The 19,860-nt window shown below is 32.3% G+C and overlaps 3 protein-coding genes across 3 annotated transcripts; 1 reads left to right on the top strand and 2 right to left on the bottom strand.

Annotated features, from left to right (window-relative positions):
- Positions 1-4,027: 4,027 nt before the first annotated feature.
- Positions 4,028-5,037, bottom strand: LOC145614057 (uncharacterized). The gene is made up of 3 exons (XM_081669063.1): positions 4,837-5,037; positions 4,555-4,767; positions 4,028-4,453 (listed from the first exon to the last, which is right to left on the bottom strand). The coding sequence occupies exons 1-3, from the start codon at positions 5,035-5,037 to the stop codon at positions 4,028-4,030; spliced, it is 840 nt and encodes a 279-aa protein (XP_081525189.1).
- Positions 5,038-6,016: 979 nt separating this feature from the next.
- LOC145614056 (uncharacterized) lies at positions 6,017-6,656 on the bottom strand. Its single transcript, XM_081669062.1, has 2 exons — positions 6,638-6,656; positions 6,017-6,495 (listed from the first exon to the last, which is right to left on the bottom strand). The coding sequence occupies exons 1-2, from the start codon at positions 6,654-6,656 to the stop codon at positions 6,017-6,019; spliced, it is 498 nt and encodes a 165-aa protein (XP_081525188.1).
- Positions 6,657-7,388: 732 nt separating this feature from the next.
- Positions 7,389-13,043, top strand: LOC145614674 (uncharacterized). The gene is made up of 2 exons (XM_081669745.1): positions 7,389-8,239; positions 12,075-13,043. The coding sequence occupies exons 1-2, from the start codon at positions 7,679-7,681 to the stop codon at positions 12,849-12,851; spliced, it is 1,338 nt and encodes a 445-aa protein (XP_081525871.1). The 5' UTR covers positions 7,389-7,678; the 3' UTR covers positions 12,852-13,043.
- Positions 13,044-19,860: the final 6,817 nt, after the last annotated feature.

Below are 19,860 nucleotides of genomic sequence, written 5' to 3'. Positions count from 1 at the left end.
ATATTCTTAGGTGCACACACATGCACCTAGAAATAGGTATAACAGCAGCACAATATGAACATTAGCTTTTCAGAAAGTGAACATAGACATAAAAATATGAATATTAGCTTTTCAGAAAGTGAACATAGGCATAAAAATGTGTGATTTTCGATTTCTTATGTGGTGACTTTGTGCTTAACTTCGATTGATTAGGTTATAGTCGTTATATTACCTCCGTCAACATTTAGTTGCAACTTTGGGGTATAATTTGAGAGATATAAAATGTTCCAAAATTGCAACTAAATGTTAATGGAGGTAGTATATGATTTTCTTAATTCTAATGAATTGAATTTATCTGATTTTCTGCATTTTTTTTATTAGTGAACATAATCATGCAAAATATGAACATATGCATAGGTTCCCTTAAATGTGAACATTAACTTTTCAGAAAGTGAACATAGGCATAAAAAATATGAACTTATGCATTTCAGAAAGTGAACATAACATTTCAAAATATGAACGTAAGCATTAGTTTTCTTAAAGTGAATATAAGCTTTTAAAAGGTGAACATATACGTAAAAAAATATTAACATAAACATTTAAGAAAGACAACATATGCATAAACATATTTAATTAATATTTCATGAACAACACTACATATTTACATTATGAATATTTGAAATTATATATGAACATATAAAATATTATTATGAATATAATACATTTAATTATGAACATAAAAATTTGAAGTAATAAAAAATAATATGATTATGAAACATATGCATTATAAGTATTAAATGTTCATTTTTACGTGTTCATTTTTTATTATTAAATGTTCATTTTTTTAATAAATGTTCATATTTTTTTTACTAAATGTTCATTTTGTAGAGCGTAGTGTTGATTTTTTTTAGGTTGTTGGGTGCACCTTAGACTAATTGTCAATACTAGTATAGTAGTATGGGTTTTAGAATCCATTTCTCTCTAGTATGAAATTCCATACCAATCCATTTCAATATAATGAATCAAACATCCCCTAATTAATTGCATGGTGACTTGTGACCAGCAATTAAATGCACACCTATTTACAATGGCTATTGATACTTATTCATTATTACTTCAAATATCTAGTTTAGATATTTGCTTAGAAAGTTGTATTGCTTACACGGTTCTCTAAGAAGTTTATCATGATTATTAGGGCAATTATGATGTAATTACACCTCACACTAAATTAAAGATACTCTAACTTCTCATTTTCTACAATTTACTTTCTTCTACGTCCATGCACTATTTATAAGAGTTCTGTTATACTTTTTATAATATGTATACTATGGTGGTCTACACGTGTGATGCACGCGAAGAGGCTAACTCTTGCATAGAAGTTGTATTGACATGTATTTACGTCTTTGGTTTGAATGGTAGACCTGGTAGTTTTAATACGTACTATTTGATTTATGTGCCTATGTGATGGCTTTGTAGAAGTATAATAAAGCCACCAAAATCTTTAATGATAATATTTTTTTTAAAACCCTCAAAAGTTTGACAGTGGTATTTTGATATGTCTATTTTATATAGTATTTTACCCCCGTCCCTTGGTCATAATTAGTAGTGTTTTTGGCTCTTTAAAGCCACTTTTATTACTAATATGTGTTTTCTAGTGTTTTCGTAGTTTTGGTTGAGTTTTGTAGGGAATTGCACCTTTGGAGCATTTTCCCGGGATTTTATGGAGCAACTACGAGCATTGGAGGAGCACGACCATCTTTCATAGCCCAAGATCGGTTAGAGTAATCAAGCCGGTGAATAAGGGCTCGACTTGTGTGAAGACGAGACATTTGGACCGAATGATTTAAGCCCCAAAGAGGATATTTGGTTTGGGCCAAGTTACAAGCCCAAACGAGGAGTCCAAGCAGCCCAAGGGTGTCCGCCCGATGGTCCGCCCGATCAAAAAGGCGCGCCCGATCGGGCAAAGAAGACTTATATCGCAGCAGCCCTTCGCCCGATCAAAAAGGCGCGCCCGATCGGGCGGTGCCTCACCCGATCGGGCGCGTGTTTCTGGAGGACGTTTTAAGCGTCGTTTAATTTGTTTTAACTTAGGATTTTCTAGCTTAGTATAAATACGCTTTTGTTAAGCGAATTTAGGGGGAATTCTTTTCTCCCTTCCCTTACTCTCTCTTTTCTCTCTCTAACTTTTTTCTTTCTCTCTTCTCTTAAACTCTTAGTATTATTTTCTCTCTCTACAACTCTTGTTCCTTTTAACTTTGGTAACGATTTCTTCTCTTTTAATCTCAGTTATTTATTTTATTTCTTTACTCTATCATGACTACTTTTATTGCTTTGTTTAGTTTAGATTTAATTATGTCTGAGTAGTTTAATTCTAAGGTTTATGGGGATCCATAATTAATATGAAGGGATAATTTGTTATTATTGATATTTGATATTGCATAATAATTTCGTGTTGAATTGTTTTAATTCTTTGCAATTAGATTATGAATCGAGCAGATGTAATTTGATTGTGAATGTTTAGCAATATTGAATTGATGAATCGAGCAGATGTTAATTTAGTATTAAAGGCTATTTTCAATAGGAACTTAGATCTAGTAAATTGCGAGAGCCTGTTAGATCTATGTTGGTTAATAAATTACGAGAGCCTGTTAATCATGTTATTTGTGCAATGTTGATTATTGATTGTCATGTTTTATCCCAGAATATTAATTATTGGTGAACCTGTGACCCTAGACCTTCTTATTATTAATTTTCTCCCTAAACTTAATCTTCATAGTATAATTTCATATTAAACACAACAAATTGGTTACCTTAATAATTTAGATTATATTAATTAATTAGGAGTAGAAAGACCAGTTTCCCTGTGGATTCGACACTACTTCCCTATCTACTTTAGTTAGAGGACTTAGGTATTACTTTTGATTAGGGGATACGACTCTACCCTGTCATATTTCAAAATTGTTATTAAAAAAAATTAAATCTATTTGCATCCCTTCATATCTTAAACTAATGTTAGTTTATAACTCTTAATTGGTTTGCATGATTCAAATATTCAATAATACTTAGCGTATTTTTCTTCAAATGAATTTTTTGTGAGCTTTGGTCATGCAGAGTAATAATATGTGAAATGTTCGTTGTAGCTAAAATCTTCAAATTCAAAAGCTAATAAATCTTAACAATAGCTGCAATTAAAGGACAACAAAATTGTAAATAAGAAGAGCAACCACAAAGGAGCAAAAAAAAATAATAATAACATATGAAGTACAAAACATTATAATTTTTTTTTTATTATTAAAAAAGGCACTACAAGTTTTTTTTATTTATTTTTATTTTTATTTTTAGAAGCATTACAAGTATCATATTAAAAAAACTTTGAATTAATTGATGATATGTTTAATGAAAAAAATAACATTAAATATATTAATTAGAGTAAACATATTAAAGAAGGTAAAAAAGTAAATACACATTTTTGTACACAATTTTGTACATAAAAAACATTAAATATATTAATGAGAGTAAACATATTAAAGAGGTTAAAAAAGTACATACAATTTTGTACATATTTTGAGGGTATAGTTGGTAGCACACTATTCATAAGAGTTATCTTCTACTTTTTATTAGGTAGAGATAAGGACATGTTTATTTACTTAATTTCAGTTTAGTTCAGTTTAGTAAATGTGAACAGGCCCTAAGGTAGGGATATAATAAATAATAAAAATATATAATATTTACCCCATTCTATAAATATGAACAACTAAGGTCCTGTTCTTTTGAGCTTTTGGGTATAGGAGAGTAGAGAAGGAGTCAACAGAGTAGAGTTGAGCAGAGCAAATTGTAGCAGAGCAGCGCCGAGTAGATTTTATTATTATTATTATTTTATTTTTTTTTGAAAGCACCTGCGGATAATTAGATTAATAGAGGTCAATCTCCGCCAAAGATAAAAGACTTTGGGGAAAGGACCTACGCAAACTCGTTCATTACAACCACTAGAATCCCACCTAGCAACGTGGTGAGGTAGCGTATTACCCGCACGCTTAACATGAGAAATTTAGAAAGCTACAAAGAGATTAGACAACACACAAATATCCTCAACTAGCAACGAGAAGGGAGTATAGATGGCAACCTTCTTCTTCACCCCCATTAACACATTCGACGCATCACTCTCAAGGATTACAAAGGAGTAACCCAACCTTGCTGCGAGTTGGAGCCCAAAACGACACGCCGCTGCTTCAGCAACCTCAGGAGACCAACCCACCTTCTCCTTACGAACATCAGCAGCCAGAACATTCCCCTCCTCGTCTCTAATAACAACCCCAAGCCCAGTAAAATTCCCAACGTGAGCATCACAATTTAATTTCACCATTCCCCTACACAGTCGAGACCAAGATGTAGGAGATGGCTGCCCCTGCAGTTTCTGCCCCACAAAAACATTTTTTGCATATTCACCATACTCAATGACAGATATGACGCCACACTAATCGGACAGCCAGACCAATTATCGAAAATAGACATGTTACGGCACCACCAAGCAGCCCACGCAAGAATAGCGAAAGCTCTCAACTCATCACAACCAACCTGCGATGCCATCCACATAAGCCTGTCCTTGAAACACGAAGAAGGAGCTTGAGCAATCAAAGAAGAGAAGTTACTTGCTGCCCAAATGTCCACCGCTGCTTTACATTCAAAAGTGGCATGAATCACAGATTCATCACCATTGTTGCATATTACACAAGCCTTACTGTCAACCATGTGTCTAAAGTGAAGTCTTTCTCTAACAGCTAGAAACCCCTTGCACGCCCTCCACAAAAAATGTGCTAGCTTCGGAGGCCCTTTAATACCCTAAATCAATTTCCATACCTCATCTCGAGCATGATGCTGCGCATTCGATGGACCAAGTTTGTCCAGCCAATACCCCGAACGAACCGAATACACACCATCTTTATTTGGCCAACAAAACATAACATCCTTGGTTGTTCGGTAGGACAAAAGAATAGACAAAATTAGAGCTTGATCAACCGCATTGAAATTACTTTGGATCACATCTTCACGCCAAGACATAGTATCATGATCAATTAAATCACAAACCCGCAGCCCCAAGTCACTATGTTGCAAAGGGGTTGGCACGCTCACCGAGGAGTTACTAGACAGCCAAGCAAAATCCAAACCAATATATTGCTACCATGCCCGACTAGGGATGGCAATGGGTCGGGTTTGGGTCGGGTCCACTGAGACCTAGACCCAGACCCGGATTTTCGGAGGTGGACCCAGATCCGACCCAGACCCACAGGGTCTAAAAAAATCAGACCCAGACCCAGATCCATCGGGTCTAGCGGGTCTCGGGTCTAAAACGGGTCTAACTATAATTTTTATTATTTTTTATAATTTTGTATATATATTATAAATTTATAATTATACTACTACTTCAAAATAATAAAAAACGCATTAAAAAAAATGTGTTCATATTTTTGACACAAAAATAATTTATTTCATTAAAAAGTAAAGACAATGTAAGGAAAAAAAAACGTACTACGCAAAAACTTAATTTCTTGGTTGTTTGCTGTTTTATTTGCTTACTTTCACTAAAGTCTATCTTCTCAACCTCTAATTATGTAGTATACTAAGTGATTTTTTAAAAATTTATTACTAATATATATTTATTATTTATAAAAAAATTTAAAAAAAATTAAAAATGGGTCCATGGGTCGAATCTGGGTCGGGTTTGGGTCTACAAGTTTTGGACCCAGACCCAGACCCGATCCATTAAGCTTAGACCCAGATCCGACTCAGACCCATCGGGTCTAAAATTTAAGGACCTAGACCCTAAAATACGGGTCGGGTCCAACCGGGTCTGGGTCGGGTCCAGGACCCAATGCCATCCCTATTCCCGACCCTCCATTTCAACCCATCAAGTAACAAAGACTTAGCACCCCACATACTTTTCCAAATGTAGCTAGGATCAAAGCCCCTACTAGCCTCCAACACATCACAATTATTAAAGTATTTAGCTTTCAAAATAGAGTGAAGGAGAGTACCTTGATTATGATGGAGTCAGCCAACATTGCTTAGCCAATAAAGCTTGGTTGAAAACCCTCAAATCACGAAATCCCATACCTCCCAAATCCTTCGATTTACATAAATCATTCCATTTTTGCCAATGTAGCTTCTTCCTCGATTCCGTCGAACCCCACCAAAATCGAGCTAAAAGGGAATGAAATTCATCAATAATACCATCGGAGATCTTCAAAATACTCACCATATATGTAGGGATAGGGATAGGGATAGCCTGAGCTACTGCTTTAATCATCACTTCCTCCCTGGGCATTGATATCAATTTTCCCTTCCACCCTTGCAATTTCTTCCAGAGCCGCTCGTTGAGACCTGCGAAAATAGCCTTCTTTGACCTACCAATAATTGTTGGTAGACCAAGATATTTCTCACGCCTTTCAACTTCTCGAACTTCCAATGTATCCACAAGACCACAATTTCTTTCCGACGCTCGACACTCACTTTTTTTTGCTAAAAGCCACTTCAGTTTTATTTAAATTAATCTTCTGGCCCGACGCTCTCTCATATTGGCTAATTATATTAGCTATCACATAGCACTTTTGCTAATTATTATTATTGTTGTTGTTATAAATATTAATATTATTACTACTACCTTCGTCCCCTTTGGGCATTTTTCACGGGAATTAATAAACACAAATAAGAATAGTTAAAATACATTGAAAAAGTAAATTGATATTAGGTATGCAAAAAAGTAGAGAGAAAAAGTAATAAAAGTACGTGGGAAAACAAAATTTACACGGGAAAGTTAAATTTGCACAAATATTGTTGCAAATTGGAGGGAATTTTAGTAAAAATATTAATGGTTGTTGGAAAAAGCAAATGGGTGAACATTTTGGGACTAAAATTTGTCCATAAGGGACTATCAAAAGGGGACGGAGGGAGTATATAATAATAATAAAAATAAAATTATTAAAGCTTATTTTTCCACAACTTATCTTATCATAACAAAAGGTCTATCAACACTAGGTATAAAAAGATTACATTAAGTAAACTTAGGTAATTAGGTTGCTTTATTAATGCCCTTACCCTTTTTTTTTCAACATAAACCACATCGACACGATATGATCAAGAATTTTAATACCAATATTTGTAACAAAATTCCAAACATGATCAATCAACACGAGCACAACCCGATGCGAGCGCCTATTCTACCCATTAACCCACGACCAAAATCCCCTTGTATTGAATCATGACTGTGCTTCCACTTTAAAATCTACCCACGTCAAATTTTTAACAAAGTACAAAGATAATCAATTTGGTGAGCACGTTCATTATTACTTAACTTCCAATTCTATCTCCTTTTTCTCTTATAATTCTCAAACTTACCTTCCCAAAATAACAACATTAAGGTCACCCCCCACCACCTCCCCCAATTGGTTACCCCCGAAACAAATAAATCACCCTTTACCCATCTCACTTCAAACCTCCCTCATATCATCTTCTTCACCTACCCAATTTTCTCCATTAAAAAGAAAAAAAAAATTATAATCCAAAATTATAAATGCTGGTATAATTCTTCTGCACTTTCCAAGCATAAATAAATCCCCCAAAATAAAATCTTTGAAATTCTCTCTCCTCTCTTTTCCTTTCTCTCTCCTACATGCTTTCTCCGTCAAAGTAACAGTTGATAACCATGGAACAACAACACCAAGGCAAAGAAAGAACAACAAAAACAAAACATATCCCTGTTTTTATAAACAATAATATCAATGGAAATTTTAATAATAGTACTAATAACAGTCCTCGAAAATCGATGCAATTTTCAAAGTGGGTATCCGATCTCAATTACCGTCTCCTTCTCATACTATTCTCCTCATTATTTCTCCTCCTCCTTTACTTCTCCACTTACGGCGGCGCCGGAATAATCGAGTTCAGCCTACGAAAACCGTCGTATACGGCGGCGGAGGAGATTCGGAAGTCCGAGTTGACTAAGTCAAGGATTGCGGTGTGCTTGGTGGGTGGTGCTAGAAGGTTCGAACTCACTGGTCCTTCTATAATTGAACGAGTCCTAAAGGAGTTTCCTAACTCGGACTTATTCTTGAATAGTCCACTCGATTCCAAGTCCTTTAAGTTGTCTTTGTTGAAATTTGCACCTCGACTTAACTCGGTTAGGATTTTTAAACCCACTCCGATTTCTGAGACTGAGTCGCAGGTTCGCGTTCTTACTGCCGCTAACTCGCCCAATGGCATTCAGGTAATTTAATTTCAGTTTAATCCTGCAATTAAGCACTATAATTATGAATTTTGAATTTTTATTGGGTATGTTTGATTAGATTTGAATGCATTTAATTTCGTATTAATGGATATGGGGGTTATGTTTTATTGTTTTTAATATTCTGGGATTGGAAATTGGACGGTTTTTGAATGTTTTTCAATGTGATGTGAAGAAAAAAAAGACGAATTAATTTAATTTAGTCTATTTCCTTTAGTTGATTAGTCATGTCATGTTTTTTGCGGTGGCTTGTTGTAGACTTGACTTCAAATTTAGGAAATATATTGGTGGTGAATGCATAGACAGGACAATGTTGCTAAACTGCCAAAAAAAAGTTTGTTCAATATGATCATTACAATTACGAACATGCAAATGGCATTGTTTATTTGTTTTTGGTTTTAGTTAGGTTATAATTTGGTGAACAATTCTAGGAAAATTGATGATGTCTCTTGTGGATAGGAAATTTGTTTAGACCTTGTACGGAGTACTGTTTAAACCATTGGCCGTTGGCGGTGGCCACAAGGCCGGGTTGGTTGATGTGGAACTGTGGCTGACATATAAAGAGCAAACCCGGATGAGTTGTGTCACAGGCCTTAGCCAAGCCGGTCTAGGCCGGCTTTCAAAATGGCTGGGCAGTGCTAAACGGATGGGGTCGATTTGGTTTCGGGTTGTTTTGGTGCTTGGCTGCTATAGCCTATAGGTGCTTGGTGCCTTATTAGTGGGTCTAATAGCCGGCAACACATGCTCGTCTTATTTCTGCCCATTATACATTCTTAAATTAGAGCCTTAGAGGTACATTAAAATTTCTACCATGAAAACAAAAATTTAGTTTAGGAACAGAATTTTTTATTCTAACATTTAGGTAAAGGATTAATAAGAGTGTTATTGTGGTAGACACAATATAGGTTTAGGCAATTGTTTAGTTGAAAAGCACTCCTACTTTATGTCGAACATTAAGGAAAAATCTTAGCGCTACATATTGTTAGTAATACACAATAAAATATAAGAATTGAGAAATCTATCTTATTCAAGAAGTAACTTGCATTGTTGCTAAAAGTTCTGTGAGAGCCTTTTAGTGTCAACAAATCTTTGTTCCTAGTTGATTATTTTAATGGGTTTGAAATTTGGGATTGTGGAAAGGAATAGAGACATTTGCGCATCTACTCTTTTCTTTCTTTTTAAGGTAAAAGAAGTTCAATGTAGAAGTTTTTAACTTGAAAAGAATTGTGTGATTCTAAGTTTCCAACTTGAAAAGAATTGTGCGATTCTAAGTTTCCAACTACCTTACCTTGTTAATCATTGCGTGAAAGACTAGATTTTAGTAGAGCTTTATGCTTGGGGTCTGCTTTACACTTTTGGATGTTAGACTTTGAGTCTTGCATTTTGATAAAACTCTATCTCCATGGGTGTTTAGTGTTTCATATACATTGTTTGTAATCAACTTATCACGGGAGTACTCGAAATGGTGCTCCCATGTCAATACGAGCATGTGTGTCCTTAACCATGCTTGTGCGTGACAAAGTGTGTACATAAGACAGCGTATGGTCAAAATGTGCACACAAGACTGACTTATTTACTCGTTGATCTTTTTATTAAAGTCTAAACAATAAAGTCAAGTATATGAACACCAAGACTCCACTTGAGATGCAACATGAAGAATTAAAATTAAATGTGACCCATATATTGAGAACGAAGCTTTAATTATGTATGAGGGGTTATTGGACTAATAGGAGTCTTATTAAGAATTTGAAGAATAAAAATAGAATAAATTAAGTGAAAAGCTGACAGGGCATGAAGGAAGTCTAAACTCTAAAGACTAGACTCCCATGATCTTCTTTTAATGTTTTAGTTAAGGTGTCCTAAATATTAATTAATGGACTGATGTGATGATAACTGCATAATTATATGAGAAATACATTCTTTAATGATCTTTTTGGTTTTAAAATTTTTTATACCCATGTTAACAATACATCAAACTTGCATGTTTCTCCCACTTGAAAGAATGATTCGATGCATAGCTGCATGAGTCATGACAGCTTAGTCTCCTTAGAAGTCGGATCTAAAGAAATCATTATACATGAACTTGAGCATATTACACTACTATAATTTATTTATTAAATGTAGACATAGAAAGATTGGACACATCGCAATCAATTTGCTGGAACTTCAAAAACCTTAGTTGGTGGTCCGAAAATTAAATATTCAAAATATGTACGTATTTTTTAAATAAGTTCTTGGAAGTCAAATATGATTGGAACGTCAGGTATTCTTAATGAATTAATAGAACGAATGTTGCTAAAAACCTGGTGACTTAGGTTGTTGTAAATGTTGTCATGTACTCGTATCGTGTTTGTGTCACTCTCTACTCCCTAGGTATGGTTGGCACAACACCTAAAATGGCGGTCTCTGTTTTGTTTCAACGTGTGAATTTTTTACTTGATTAATTACAGGACTGCTGATGTAATTTTTTACTTGATTAATAACAGGACTGCTGATTTAGTTATTTAACGACTTCAACCAGTTTTTGTTTTATAATTGTTTTTTTTTTAAAAAAAAAAAAATTAGAAAAACCAATTTAGACTTTAAATAATCACAAATAACATTATGGTTAGGGGTTTTACTTGGCTCTAAATAATGTCGCATTTAGTCATTCAAGTTGTTCTAACTAGAATATACAGGTACTTGTACTTGTGTTAAAAGAAAGCACATTAATTGAGGATTTAGAGTTTCTTGTAGTGGTTACAAGTTAGAACAATGACGATGTTTTTCATATAATTGTCGTAAAATTTATTTGCCTAATTCTCTCATTTTAAAAAAAAAAAATAAAAGAAAAAAAAAAGCATATTTTGGAGGGAAAAAAAGTAAAAAGAGAGAAGGCGCAGCAACATGTATAGTCCAAACTTTGATGGAGAATCTGCCTTAAACAAGATAAAGATAAGAAATGTGGGTATTGGGGACCAACGTGATTTTAGAAATGCTTATGAAGGCAACGCACTCACAATGTACAGTTAGGTCAGTAACAACAATATCGAAACGGGTATTTGTACATTGATATTGATATTTAGGTAGTTTGCTTTTTTTCATCTAAAAAAAGAAATAAAGATTTCCATTTGATGGAAAAGAGCTAGACGTTAAAATATACACTATCAAATTCCAATACAACCGTGTTTTTGGATATATTATTACTCTCCGTGCCTAAATAATAAGTTGCTCTCAAACTTTCAGCTAAAGGTCATTTTACGGATTTGAAAGATTATACTTCGTGCTATAGTTATCCTTTTTTTTTATCAGAGTACAAGTTTTAAGAGTATATTTTACTATCTACAGAGTACTTTGTACTTAGTTTTCCGTAATTACTTATGCCTGTTATCCAAAAGTTGTATTGAGTTATTGACAAGCTGTAAGTTTTCGAGCTAAAATGTAGTTGTATGACTCTACGAGTGTAGTTTAACGAGTACTTAGGAGTAGAGGTAGGAGTTTCTAGTTTAGATAAAGTGTACTCAATAGAGTTTTGGATAGATAATTGGATGATTTTAAGTGAGAAAATGCATTCCAATGTTTGGTACAACAGAAACTAAAAATTGTTGGGTTTGGGACCACAAAGTAAGGAGTGTTATATGGTAACAAACTTTGTGTTTGATCGGATTAATTAAATGCTCTACAAAAAATTCTTTTACTTATAAAAAGTACTGACTTCGTATGGTGTTGATGTATTGCAATAATAATGATAATAATAATTATAATAATAAATGCTCTTTAAAATTTTGTTCATGTGAGATTTGAGATGTCACTAAGGGCTACTTGTATTTTCTTTCAGGGACTACTACAATATTTCAGTTTGGTGGAAGGATGCCTAACATTGATCGATGACTACCAAAGGGAGAAGGGTTTTACATATGATTGGATCGTCCGAACCCGTGTTGATGGCTATTGGTCTGCCCCACTGAGCTCGGATAGCTTTATCCCGGGTAAATACGTGGTTCCGCCGGGGTCCTCATTCAGTGGCCTCAATGACCGGCTTGGCGTAGGGGACTACAATACCTCCGTGGTGGCACTCTCCCGTCTGTCACTCATTCCCACCTTGGATAAACTGAACTACACTCAGCTCAACTCTGAGACTGCATTCAAAGCCCAACTCACCTCTCACAATATCTCATACCAGACCCCAGCCCAACCCTTCTGCATTGTAACAGACCGCAAGTATCCATTCCCACCGGGTCATTTTGATGTGCCTGTTGCGGCTCTATCTAGCCCTGGTCCCTTAAGCGGTGCCAAGTGCAGACCTTGCAATCCCGCTTGTACGGGTTCTTGCGTGGCTGATGTGATGGTTAGGCTTAGCAAAGGGTGGAGTTGGACTCCTTGGACGAACAGCTCGATCGAGCTTTGTAATGCTCATAGTGAGTGGGAAGTGGGCTGGGAGGAGATGTTTGATGAAGCTGCTGGAAAGAAACTGGCCAAATTTAGGAAAAGAGTCAAGACTATGAATGTTAAACAATGTGTGAAGGATTTTAAGCAGATGAAGAAAAAAGCAGCTAAGTGGGATACTCCACCTTTGGAACAAATTTGTAAACTTGGATTAGGGCCCAAACAGTGATACAGTATATACAATATACTTGACTAAATACACCATATGATTTTATTGTACATAGATAAATTTGTTCATTGAGGGTTAAAAAGTGAGATAACAGATGAGTATTTAGGATTATAAATAGGTAATTTTACAGTTTTACAAGTAGATTATTCTTTTTGGATGACAAAGTATTTTATGATTAATAAACTGTTTTGATATGAGCCTTTGATATATTCAATTATTATCTTTGAATTTGGCTTTTTTTTTACATTTAAAGTTTTGAAATGATTATACAGAGTAATTCCTTGACTGAGGGTCTGTTCATATTTACTTAATTTCAGTTCAGTTCAGCTCCAATCAGTTCAGTTCAGCTCCAACCAGCTCAGCTTAGTTCAATTCAGTTCAGCTCCTAATTTCCCTCTTTCATAAAATATTCATTTCAGTTCAGTTCAGCTCCAATCAGTTCAGTTCAGTTCAGTTCAGCTCCAATCAGCTCAGTTCAGCTCCAATTAGCTCAGTTCAGTAAATGTGAACAGACCCTGAGTAAGTGAGTAAGTGAGTAGAGGGTGGAATTTGGATTTGAGGTGCAGCTGACTTGTTGTAAAGCAAAGTCTTTTTCATTTCTTTGATTCGCAAAACAATAGGCCCAGGCCCAATTAAGTAAATATATGGATATCAGAACAACAATAGACATCAATCTATTGCTGTTCGTTTCAGAGTTCAAACCTTTTTTTCTTTAGTGATAAGAAATTGAGAATCATTTCTGAGATTTCTTGACACTAGAAGGGAAACTCTAACCAATTGAGTTATAGAGTATTGTATCGTATAATCATAAATCATTAGATGAACAATGAGACACATTTGTAGCTAATTTAGGTATCGGAAGAGATTCTTTTTTTTCTTGATATAAATTTGGACACTACAACTTATGCTAAAACTTCAAATCAAAAGCAAGATTGGGCAAAAGCAAAACAACAATAGACATCAGAAACCATCATACATTAGAATACTACTCGTAATAAAAGCAAGGAGCTATTTTCCTCAAAAAAAAAAAAAAAAAAAAAAAAAAGCAAGGAGAAAAGGAACCCTTAATCAACAAACACGTACAATCCAAAAAGGTTAAAAATAAAGCAAGTCATAAAATGTTGTTGCACATAAAACATTATTAGGACATTAGACATCTACTGAATGTAAGATTGGCCAGTGATATCAAGGTCACGATCCCCAGTGGACGGAGGCGGATGCTTGGGCCGATATACCGCCTCCGCCTCCGCCCCATCGGCGCTTTGTGTTTGACTTGCCAGAGGGTTTGATTGCGCTTCACCAGCCTTCTCTAGTGCGTACATTCCACCACCATACGCGTTTGTCGTCGTCGACTTCATTTCGGGAATGTTAGGGGCTTGTTGATGCTCATCATACGCATAACTTTGAAGGTGGTCTTCTTGCTTATGCTCTTCTCTTTGTTTGTTTTCTTCTTCTTGTGTGTTTTTCTTGTCTTTTCTTTCTCTCTGCATTTTATTCATCTTCAAGTTTAACCTATCTGAAGATACTACTCCGTATTTAACTTCCTTGATTAAGAGTAGTAGCTTTGGGATTATGTCATGCATAATATATGAAAGTAACACGTTTCAAATAGGTGTTAGGTGGCGATAAAGATGTGCATCCAAGTGTTGAGTGTGATATAGTTGCAGATTTGATACACGTCAACCAGCTCAGTGAGTGCACATGACATTGTAATTAACTATTTATCCATATCATAACTTATAACGTCTTTGATATATTCAACTTCCATACCCGATCAAACTAGTACAAAGCACAAGACTAATCCGAACCTATTTTGCAACTCAAATGGATATTCACTAACTAGTTCAGAGCAATGACACATACATACTCTATCCGTCTCTATTTTTTCTCTCACTACAAAATGTTTGTTAAATTTTAAAATATTTGAGCATATGTTTTTGTTAATCTATGATATAGTTAGGTGGTATAATGTTGAATTCGTCTCATCTCATTACATATCTAATTAATATCAAGTTCTTATAAGTTTGGAAATTTTATGCATATGAAAGTAGTGAAGTCTTGATAACCGTATAATATATAACTAGTGTGTAGCCCGGAGAAAAGGACCGGGAAACGCCGCGGCATATGAACCACGGGACCCTCCTTAGAGTAAGGAGAATTCCATCTTTTTTTCGGGGCGATGCTCCGGTTTATTTTTTTTTTAACACTTGTAATGATAGATAGGTTCATTCTTTATTATTTATTTATTCAATATTTGTTTAAAATTTATAATAGTTTCCCATTAAAACCTTTGAATAATTTATTTATGAAATAAGTATTGACTAATTATACAAGTACGTTTTTGTAAAAAAATTATATAGACATGTCCTTTGTATATAATTTATAAAATGATGAAAATAAAGACATAATTAATATCAAAATAATTAAATAACTAAAATTTTAATGATAGTTAATTTTTCTTGCTTGTATGTATTATCTCGATGATCATAATTAGCAAATAATATGATTGTTTTTTTTTTTTTTTTTAAGAATTGCAGTGATTAAATGTTCAGATCACCATCCAATCCATATACTTATATATTTATGAGCCGAGTATTAAAAACATGATTAATATATGAATGAGATGGTAAGACATCTAATGCATATTTTTGTGGTTGTGAGTTCGAATCTCTTGATAGACATTTTTATTAGAATATGCTCATAGTTGAAAGATGACATGGCGAAGGTGCCACGTGACACATAAATGTTTTTAGGAACGCTTTTTAATATATAAGTATAGATATAGAATGGGAAAAAAAAAATTGGACGGAAGAAGTATAATTAACTAATTTAGTCTCGTGTGTTTCACGAATAAAAAGATATTATTAGTTTAAAAAAGTTGTCAATATTTTTAATTCAAAAAAGTGTAATTATAATCTCATAAATTAATTTTGAAAGAATTGTTATATTTATGTAGTCTTAGACCTTAGGAAGAAAAAATAGAGAAAATACAAATGATGATGTTAAAAGTAGTTTTAGCGGAAAAAATTTCATTAAGGGGTTGCCTGGATTAAAGGGAATGGTTAGGGGGTTAATTATTACGAGGGGAAACTATTAAGGGTAGTAATTTAAGAGGGGAAACTATTAAGGGGATTTTTTTACAAAAGGTTTGGCTCGCTCAAGGTATTTTATTACTAGGGAAATTTATTCTTATGTTTGGTATTTATATATTAAAATCTGATTAAAATCAACATCATTCTTTTTCTAAAATATTATTACAATCTGATTAATCCCAATAAATCATAAAAGCATACCAGATCTAATTAATCACATTTTTATTTAAACCCATTTTATTAACAAAATCACATGAAATTTCATTTAGAAACTTAGATGATTGAATTTATGGTAATATTACATAATAATCACAGTAAAGTTCTCTTCAGAAGGGAAAAAAAAGCATAAATCAGGTCCTTTGGAAAATCAAACAAAGAATGTTTGAAAAAAAAAATTAAGTTTAAGTAATATACAATTGAAATTCAAAATTGATGAAACGACAAAATAGAAAAGAAGAAAATGATAATCGGGGTAAAAATTGCAATAAAAAATCTAAAATAATCTGTTAATTGAAAATCTAGTGAATAATTTTTTAATAACCATAATCAACATAAAAATTGAAGTAAATATTTAATCAATGAAAATCAATATTTCAAATTATTGAAGAAATTCCTCAAAATAAAATAAAAAATAGTGGAGAAGAAAAATATCATAAAGTTTACCAGATTTAAAAACAAATTCGACTTTAGTTTGCATTTTCATGGCCATGGAAGGAAGAAGAGAGAGAATCTGGGAAGAAGAGAAAGCATTTGGTTGTGAGGAGAGAGAAACTACGCCTACTGGACTTGGCAAGTTAGACAAAAATTTAACCCGTAAGTTTTTACCCTGGGGGGCCTGGGTAATATATTACCCTTGTTTGAGGGTTAGTTTTTACGGGCCCAAAAAATTAATCTCAATTCAGGCAAAGAATATCAGCCCATAATTATTTTCCCTTTTACTTTTACACCCCATTACTCTCTATCCAGGCGACAAATTTTTAACTACACTCTACGGCAAGGAACACTGCATGCACCCCCTCCGCGCGTGCCCTGCCCTGCCCCTTTTCATTTATGAATTTTCTATAAATTTTTTATAATATGTTCATTTCTGTATTGTTAAATGTTCATTTATGAACCATTAGATGTTCATTTTTATAATAAGGAATTTTTGTTCTAATTAATATATTTTATGAATTGCATTTTAAGAATTTTTTATTAATAAAAATGAGAACAAATTTATTTATATGGATTGCTGCGTTCAAATCATTTTTATTATTAGAAGTATTGCATCATCCAATGTACATTTTTGTTTATTCTTGTTTCAACATATGTTCATTTTTGTATCATTAAATATTCATTTCAAGAGCTATGTGTAAGTTTTATAGTAAGATGTATGTAAATACATACGTCTTAGAATTGTATTTATATAAATAAAGAGTTGTTAAAAATAATTTCCAATATAAATTAAATTCAATTTAATTACAATAATAATGCATTTCCATACAACTATACTATTAAATGTAATTGTTTCATAAACACGAAAGTGATTATTTCCATCATCCAATGTTCATTTATGTTTAATGTATGTTTTCTGTAATAAACTATAGGTTTATGGTATTTGTATTTGAATATAAATGTTGTACACGTGAATTTCAATGATTTTTATTCTTTTAAAGACGCTCATATATATTTTAACTAGTGAGCATATTTTAAAATTTGTTATTTTGTGTATTTGTAAGAATGTTCAATTATGCAATTATAAATGTTCATATATATATATATATATATATATATATATATATATATATATATATATATATATATATATATATATATATATATATATATATATATATATATATATATATATATATATATATATATATATATATATATATATATATATATATATATATATATATATATATATATATATATATTTGTTTATGGGATTATAAGTTGTACATGTGACTTTTAATGCTGATTATCAATGTTTTGTAGCTTCATAAGTAATGTTCGGTTATGTAACTATAGATGATCATATATTTTTTTACATATGGTAATTTAACTGTAATTGATCAAATGCATTATTGTGACTGACCATTATTGCTGCTGTATGTGTTCATTTGTTACATGTTTAATTATTGTAGTGGGAAAAAGAATGTTGTTATTTTTGAAGAAGCAAGTCAGTTTGATTTTTGGGGAAAACAATTTCCTTCTGGAGATGATGCATATGAAATGTATAATGAGCATGCTTTTATGAATGGTTTTGGAATCAAAGTTGGGAGTAGTAAGAGGCAAATGGATGACTCATTTTCTATGAAAATATATGTTTGTTCTAATGAGGATTGTTAGAAAGATAATAAGTGTAGAAATATTATGTCCTATGAGAGACTTGATACAAGAACTGAATGTTTAGCTTTTGTACAGTTTTCTATTGATAGTGTCAAATATTCTAATACATATAGTTAGTGAATAATGGTTCAAAGTCGACAATTGTAAATGCTCAACCACAAATTCAAGTTGTTATGAATATTTAGTTTTTTGTTTATGAACATATTGTTTTCCTAATATGAACATTATATAAGTCGTCAAAAAATATGAACATTATATATACTTTGGGAAAAAAAGTTTATTTCCTTTTAAATGTTTGCTTTTGAAGGATGTGATTTGTAATAATACTTTGGGGGAAAAAAAAGTCTATTTCCTTCTTATAAAATCAAATAGAAATATTATATCACCAAAAATTAAAATATTGGATATTAAAATATACAACACAATTCCACACATGTTATTATACATACTGAATTCTCAATCCAAAATTGAAAAATACAAGCTCATATTATTGGTTCATGTTGCGCAAATTCATGTCTTCTTGATTAATTTCCTTATTTTTGTCGTCTTCTTTTTTCTCCTTGTTATTATGTGGTGTAACTAATTCACTATATTCACGATTCTTTGTTTAACTAATAGACAAAAACAAATGAATTTTTTGTTAGATTTGAGCAAGAATAAGTGTTGAAATGAACCAATTTTCATATGAATATGAATAGTAGAACAATTGAAATGATTGATATATATGGAAATGAACATATATTAATAAATAAATGAACATATAATAGTATAGAAATGATCATCCATTAATATGGAAATGAACAACTCTTAATACATAAATGAACATAATTAGATAATTGAATATTAAAATGACCATCTATTAATATATAAATGAACATGCATTAGTTTAAAATTGCATCTATTAACATGTGAATGATTGTATACTAATATACAAATGAACATCTACCAAAATGAAAAAGACCATTTATTAAAGAAAAAACCCACTACGAACTAGTTTAATTAATGCTTACTTTTCTCCAGATTTTTTATGTTCTTCTCTAAAATTATTTCCTTCGTACTGCAATAAAAATGAACATTCATCAAACACCTTTGATTTTCTAATAATCGTATGTTAATATGCGAAATTGTGAATGACCATATATTATTATGTGATTGAACATTTACCAAAATAAAAACGAACATTCATCAAAATAATTCTCCACTTCAAACTATGAAAAATTGAACATTATTACACGAAATTATTAAATACATATGAATTGAATGAACATTTGTATTAATTAAATGAGAGTTTTTTCGAAAAAAAAAATGTGAATGATAGTATACTAATGTATAAATGAGCATTTATCAAAATGGAAATGAATATTTATTAAAAGAAAAATTTCACTACGAATTAATTTTATTAATACTTACATTTCTCCAGAATCTTTGTTTTCCTTCTCCGGAACTGTTTTCTTCGTTGTACAAAAAAAAAAAAAAAAAAAAGAAGAATGTAATGATTTGATTTAGTAGTTTTTGAACAAAAATTACTAAAACTATAGTAAATACTTACATGACGCATTTTCCGCAATTGATGTTTCAATAAT

Source organism: Chenopodium album, chromosome 25, assembly GCF_948465745.1.
Source record: "Chenopodium album chromosome 25, dcCheAlbu1.1, whole genome shotgun sequence".
Classification (NCBI taxonomy): domain Eukaryota; kingdom Viridiplantae; phylum Streptophyta; class Magnoliopsida; order Caryophyllales; family Amaranthaceae; genus Chenopodium; species Chenopodium album.
This window is presented reverse-complemented; position numbering and strand designations above follow the sequence as displayed.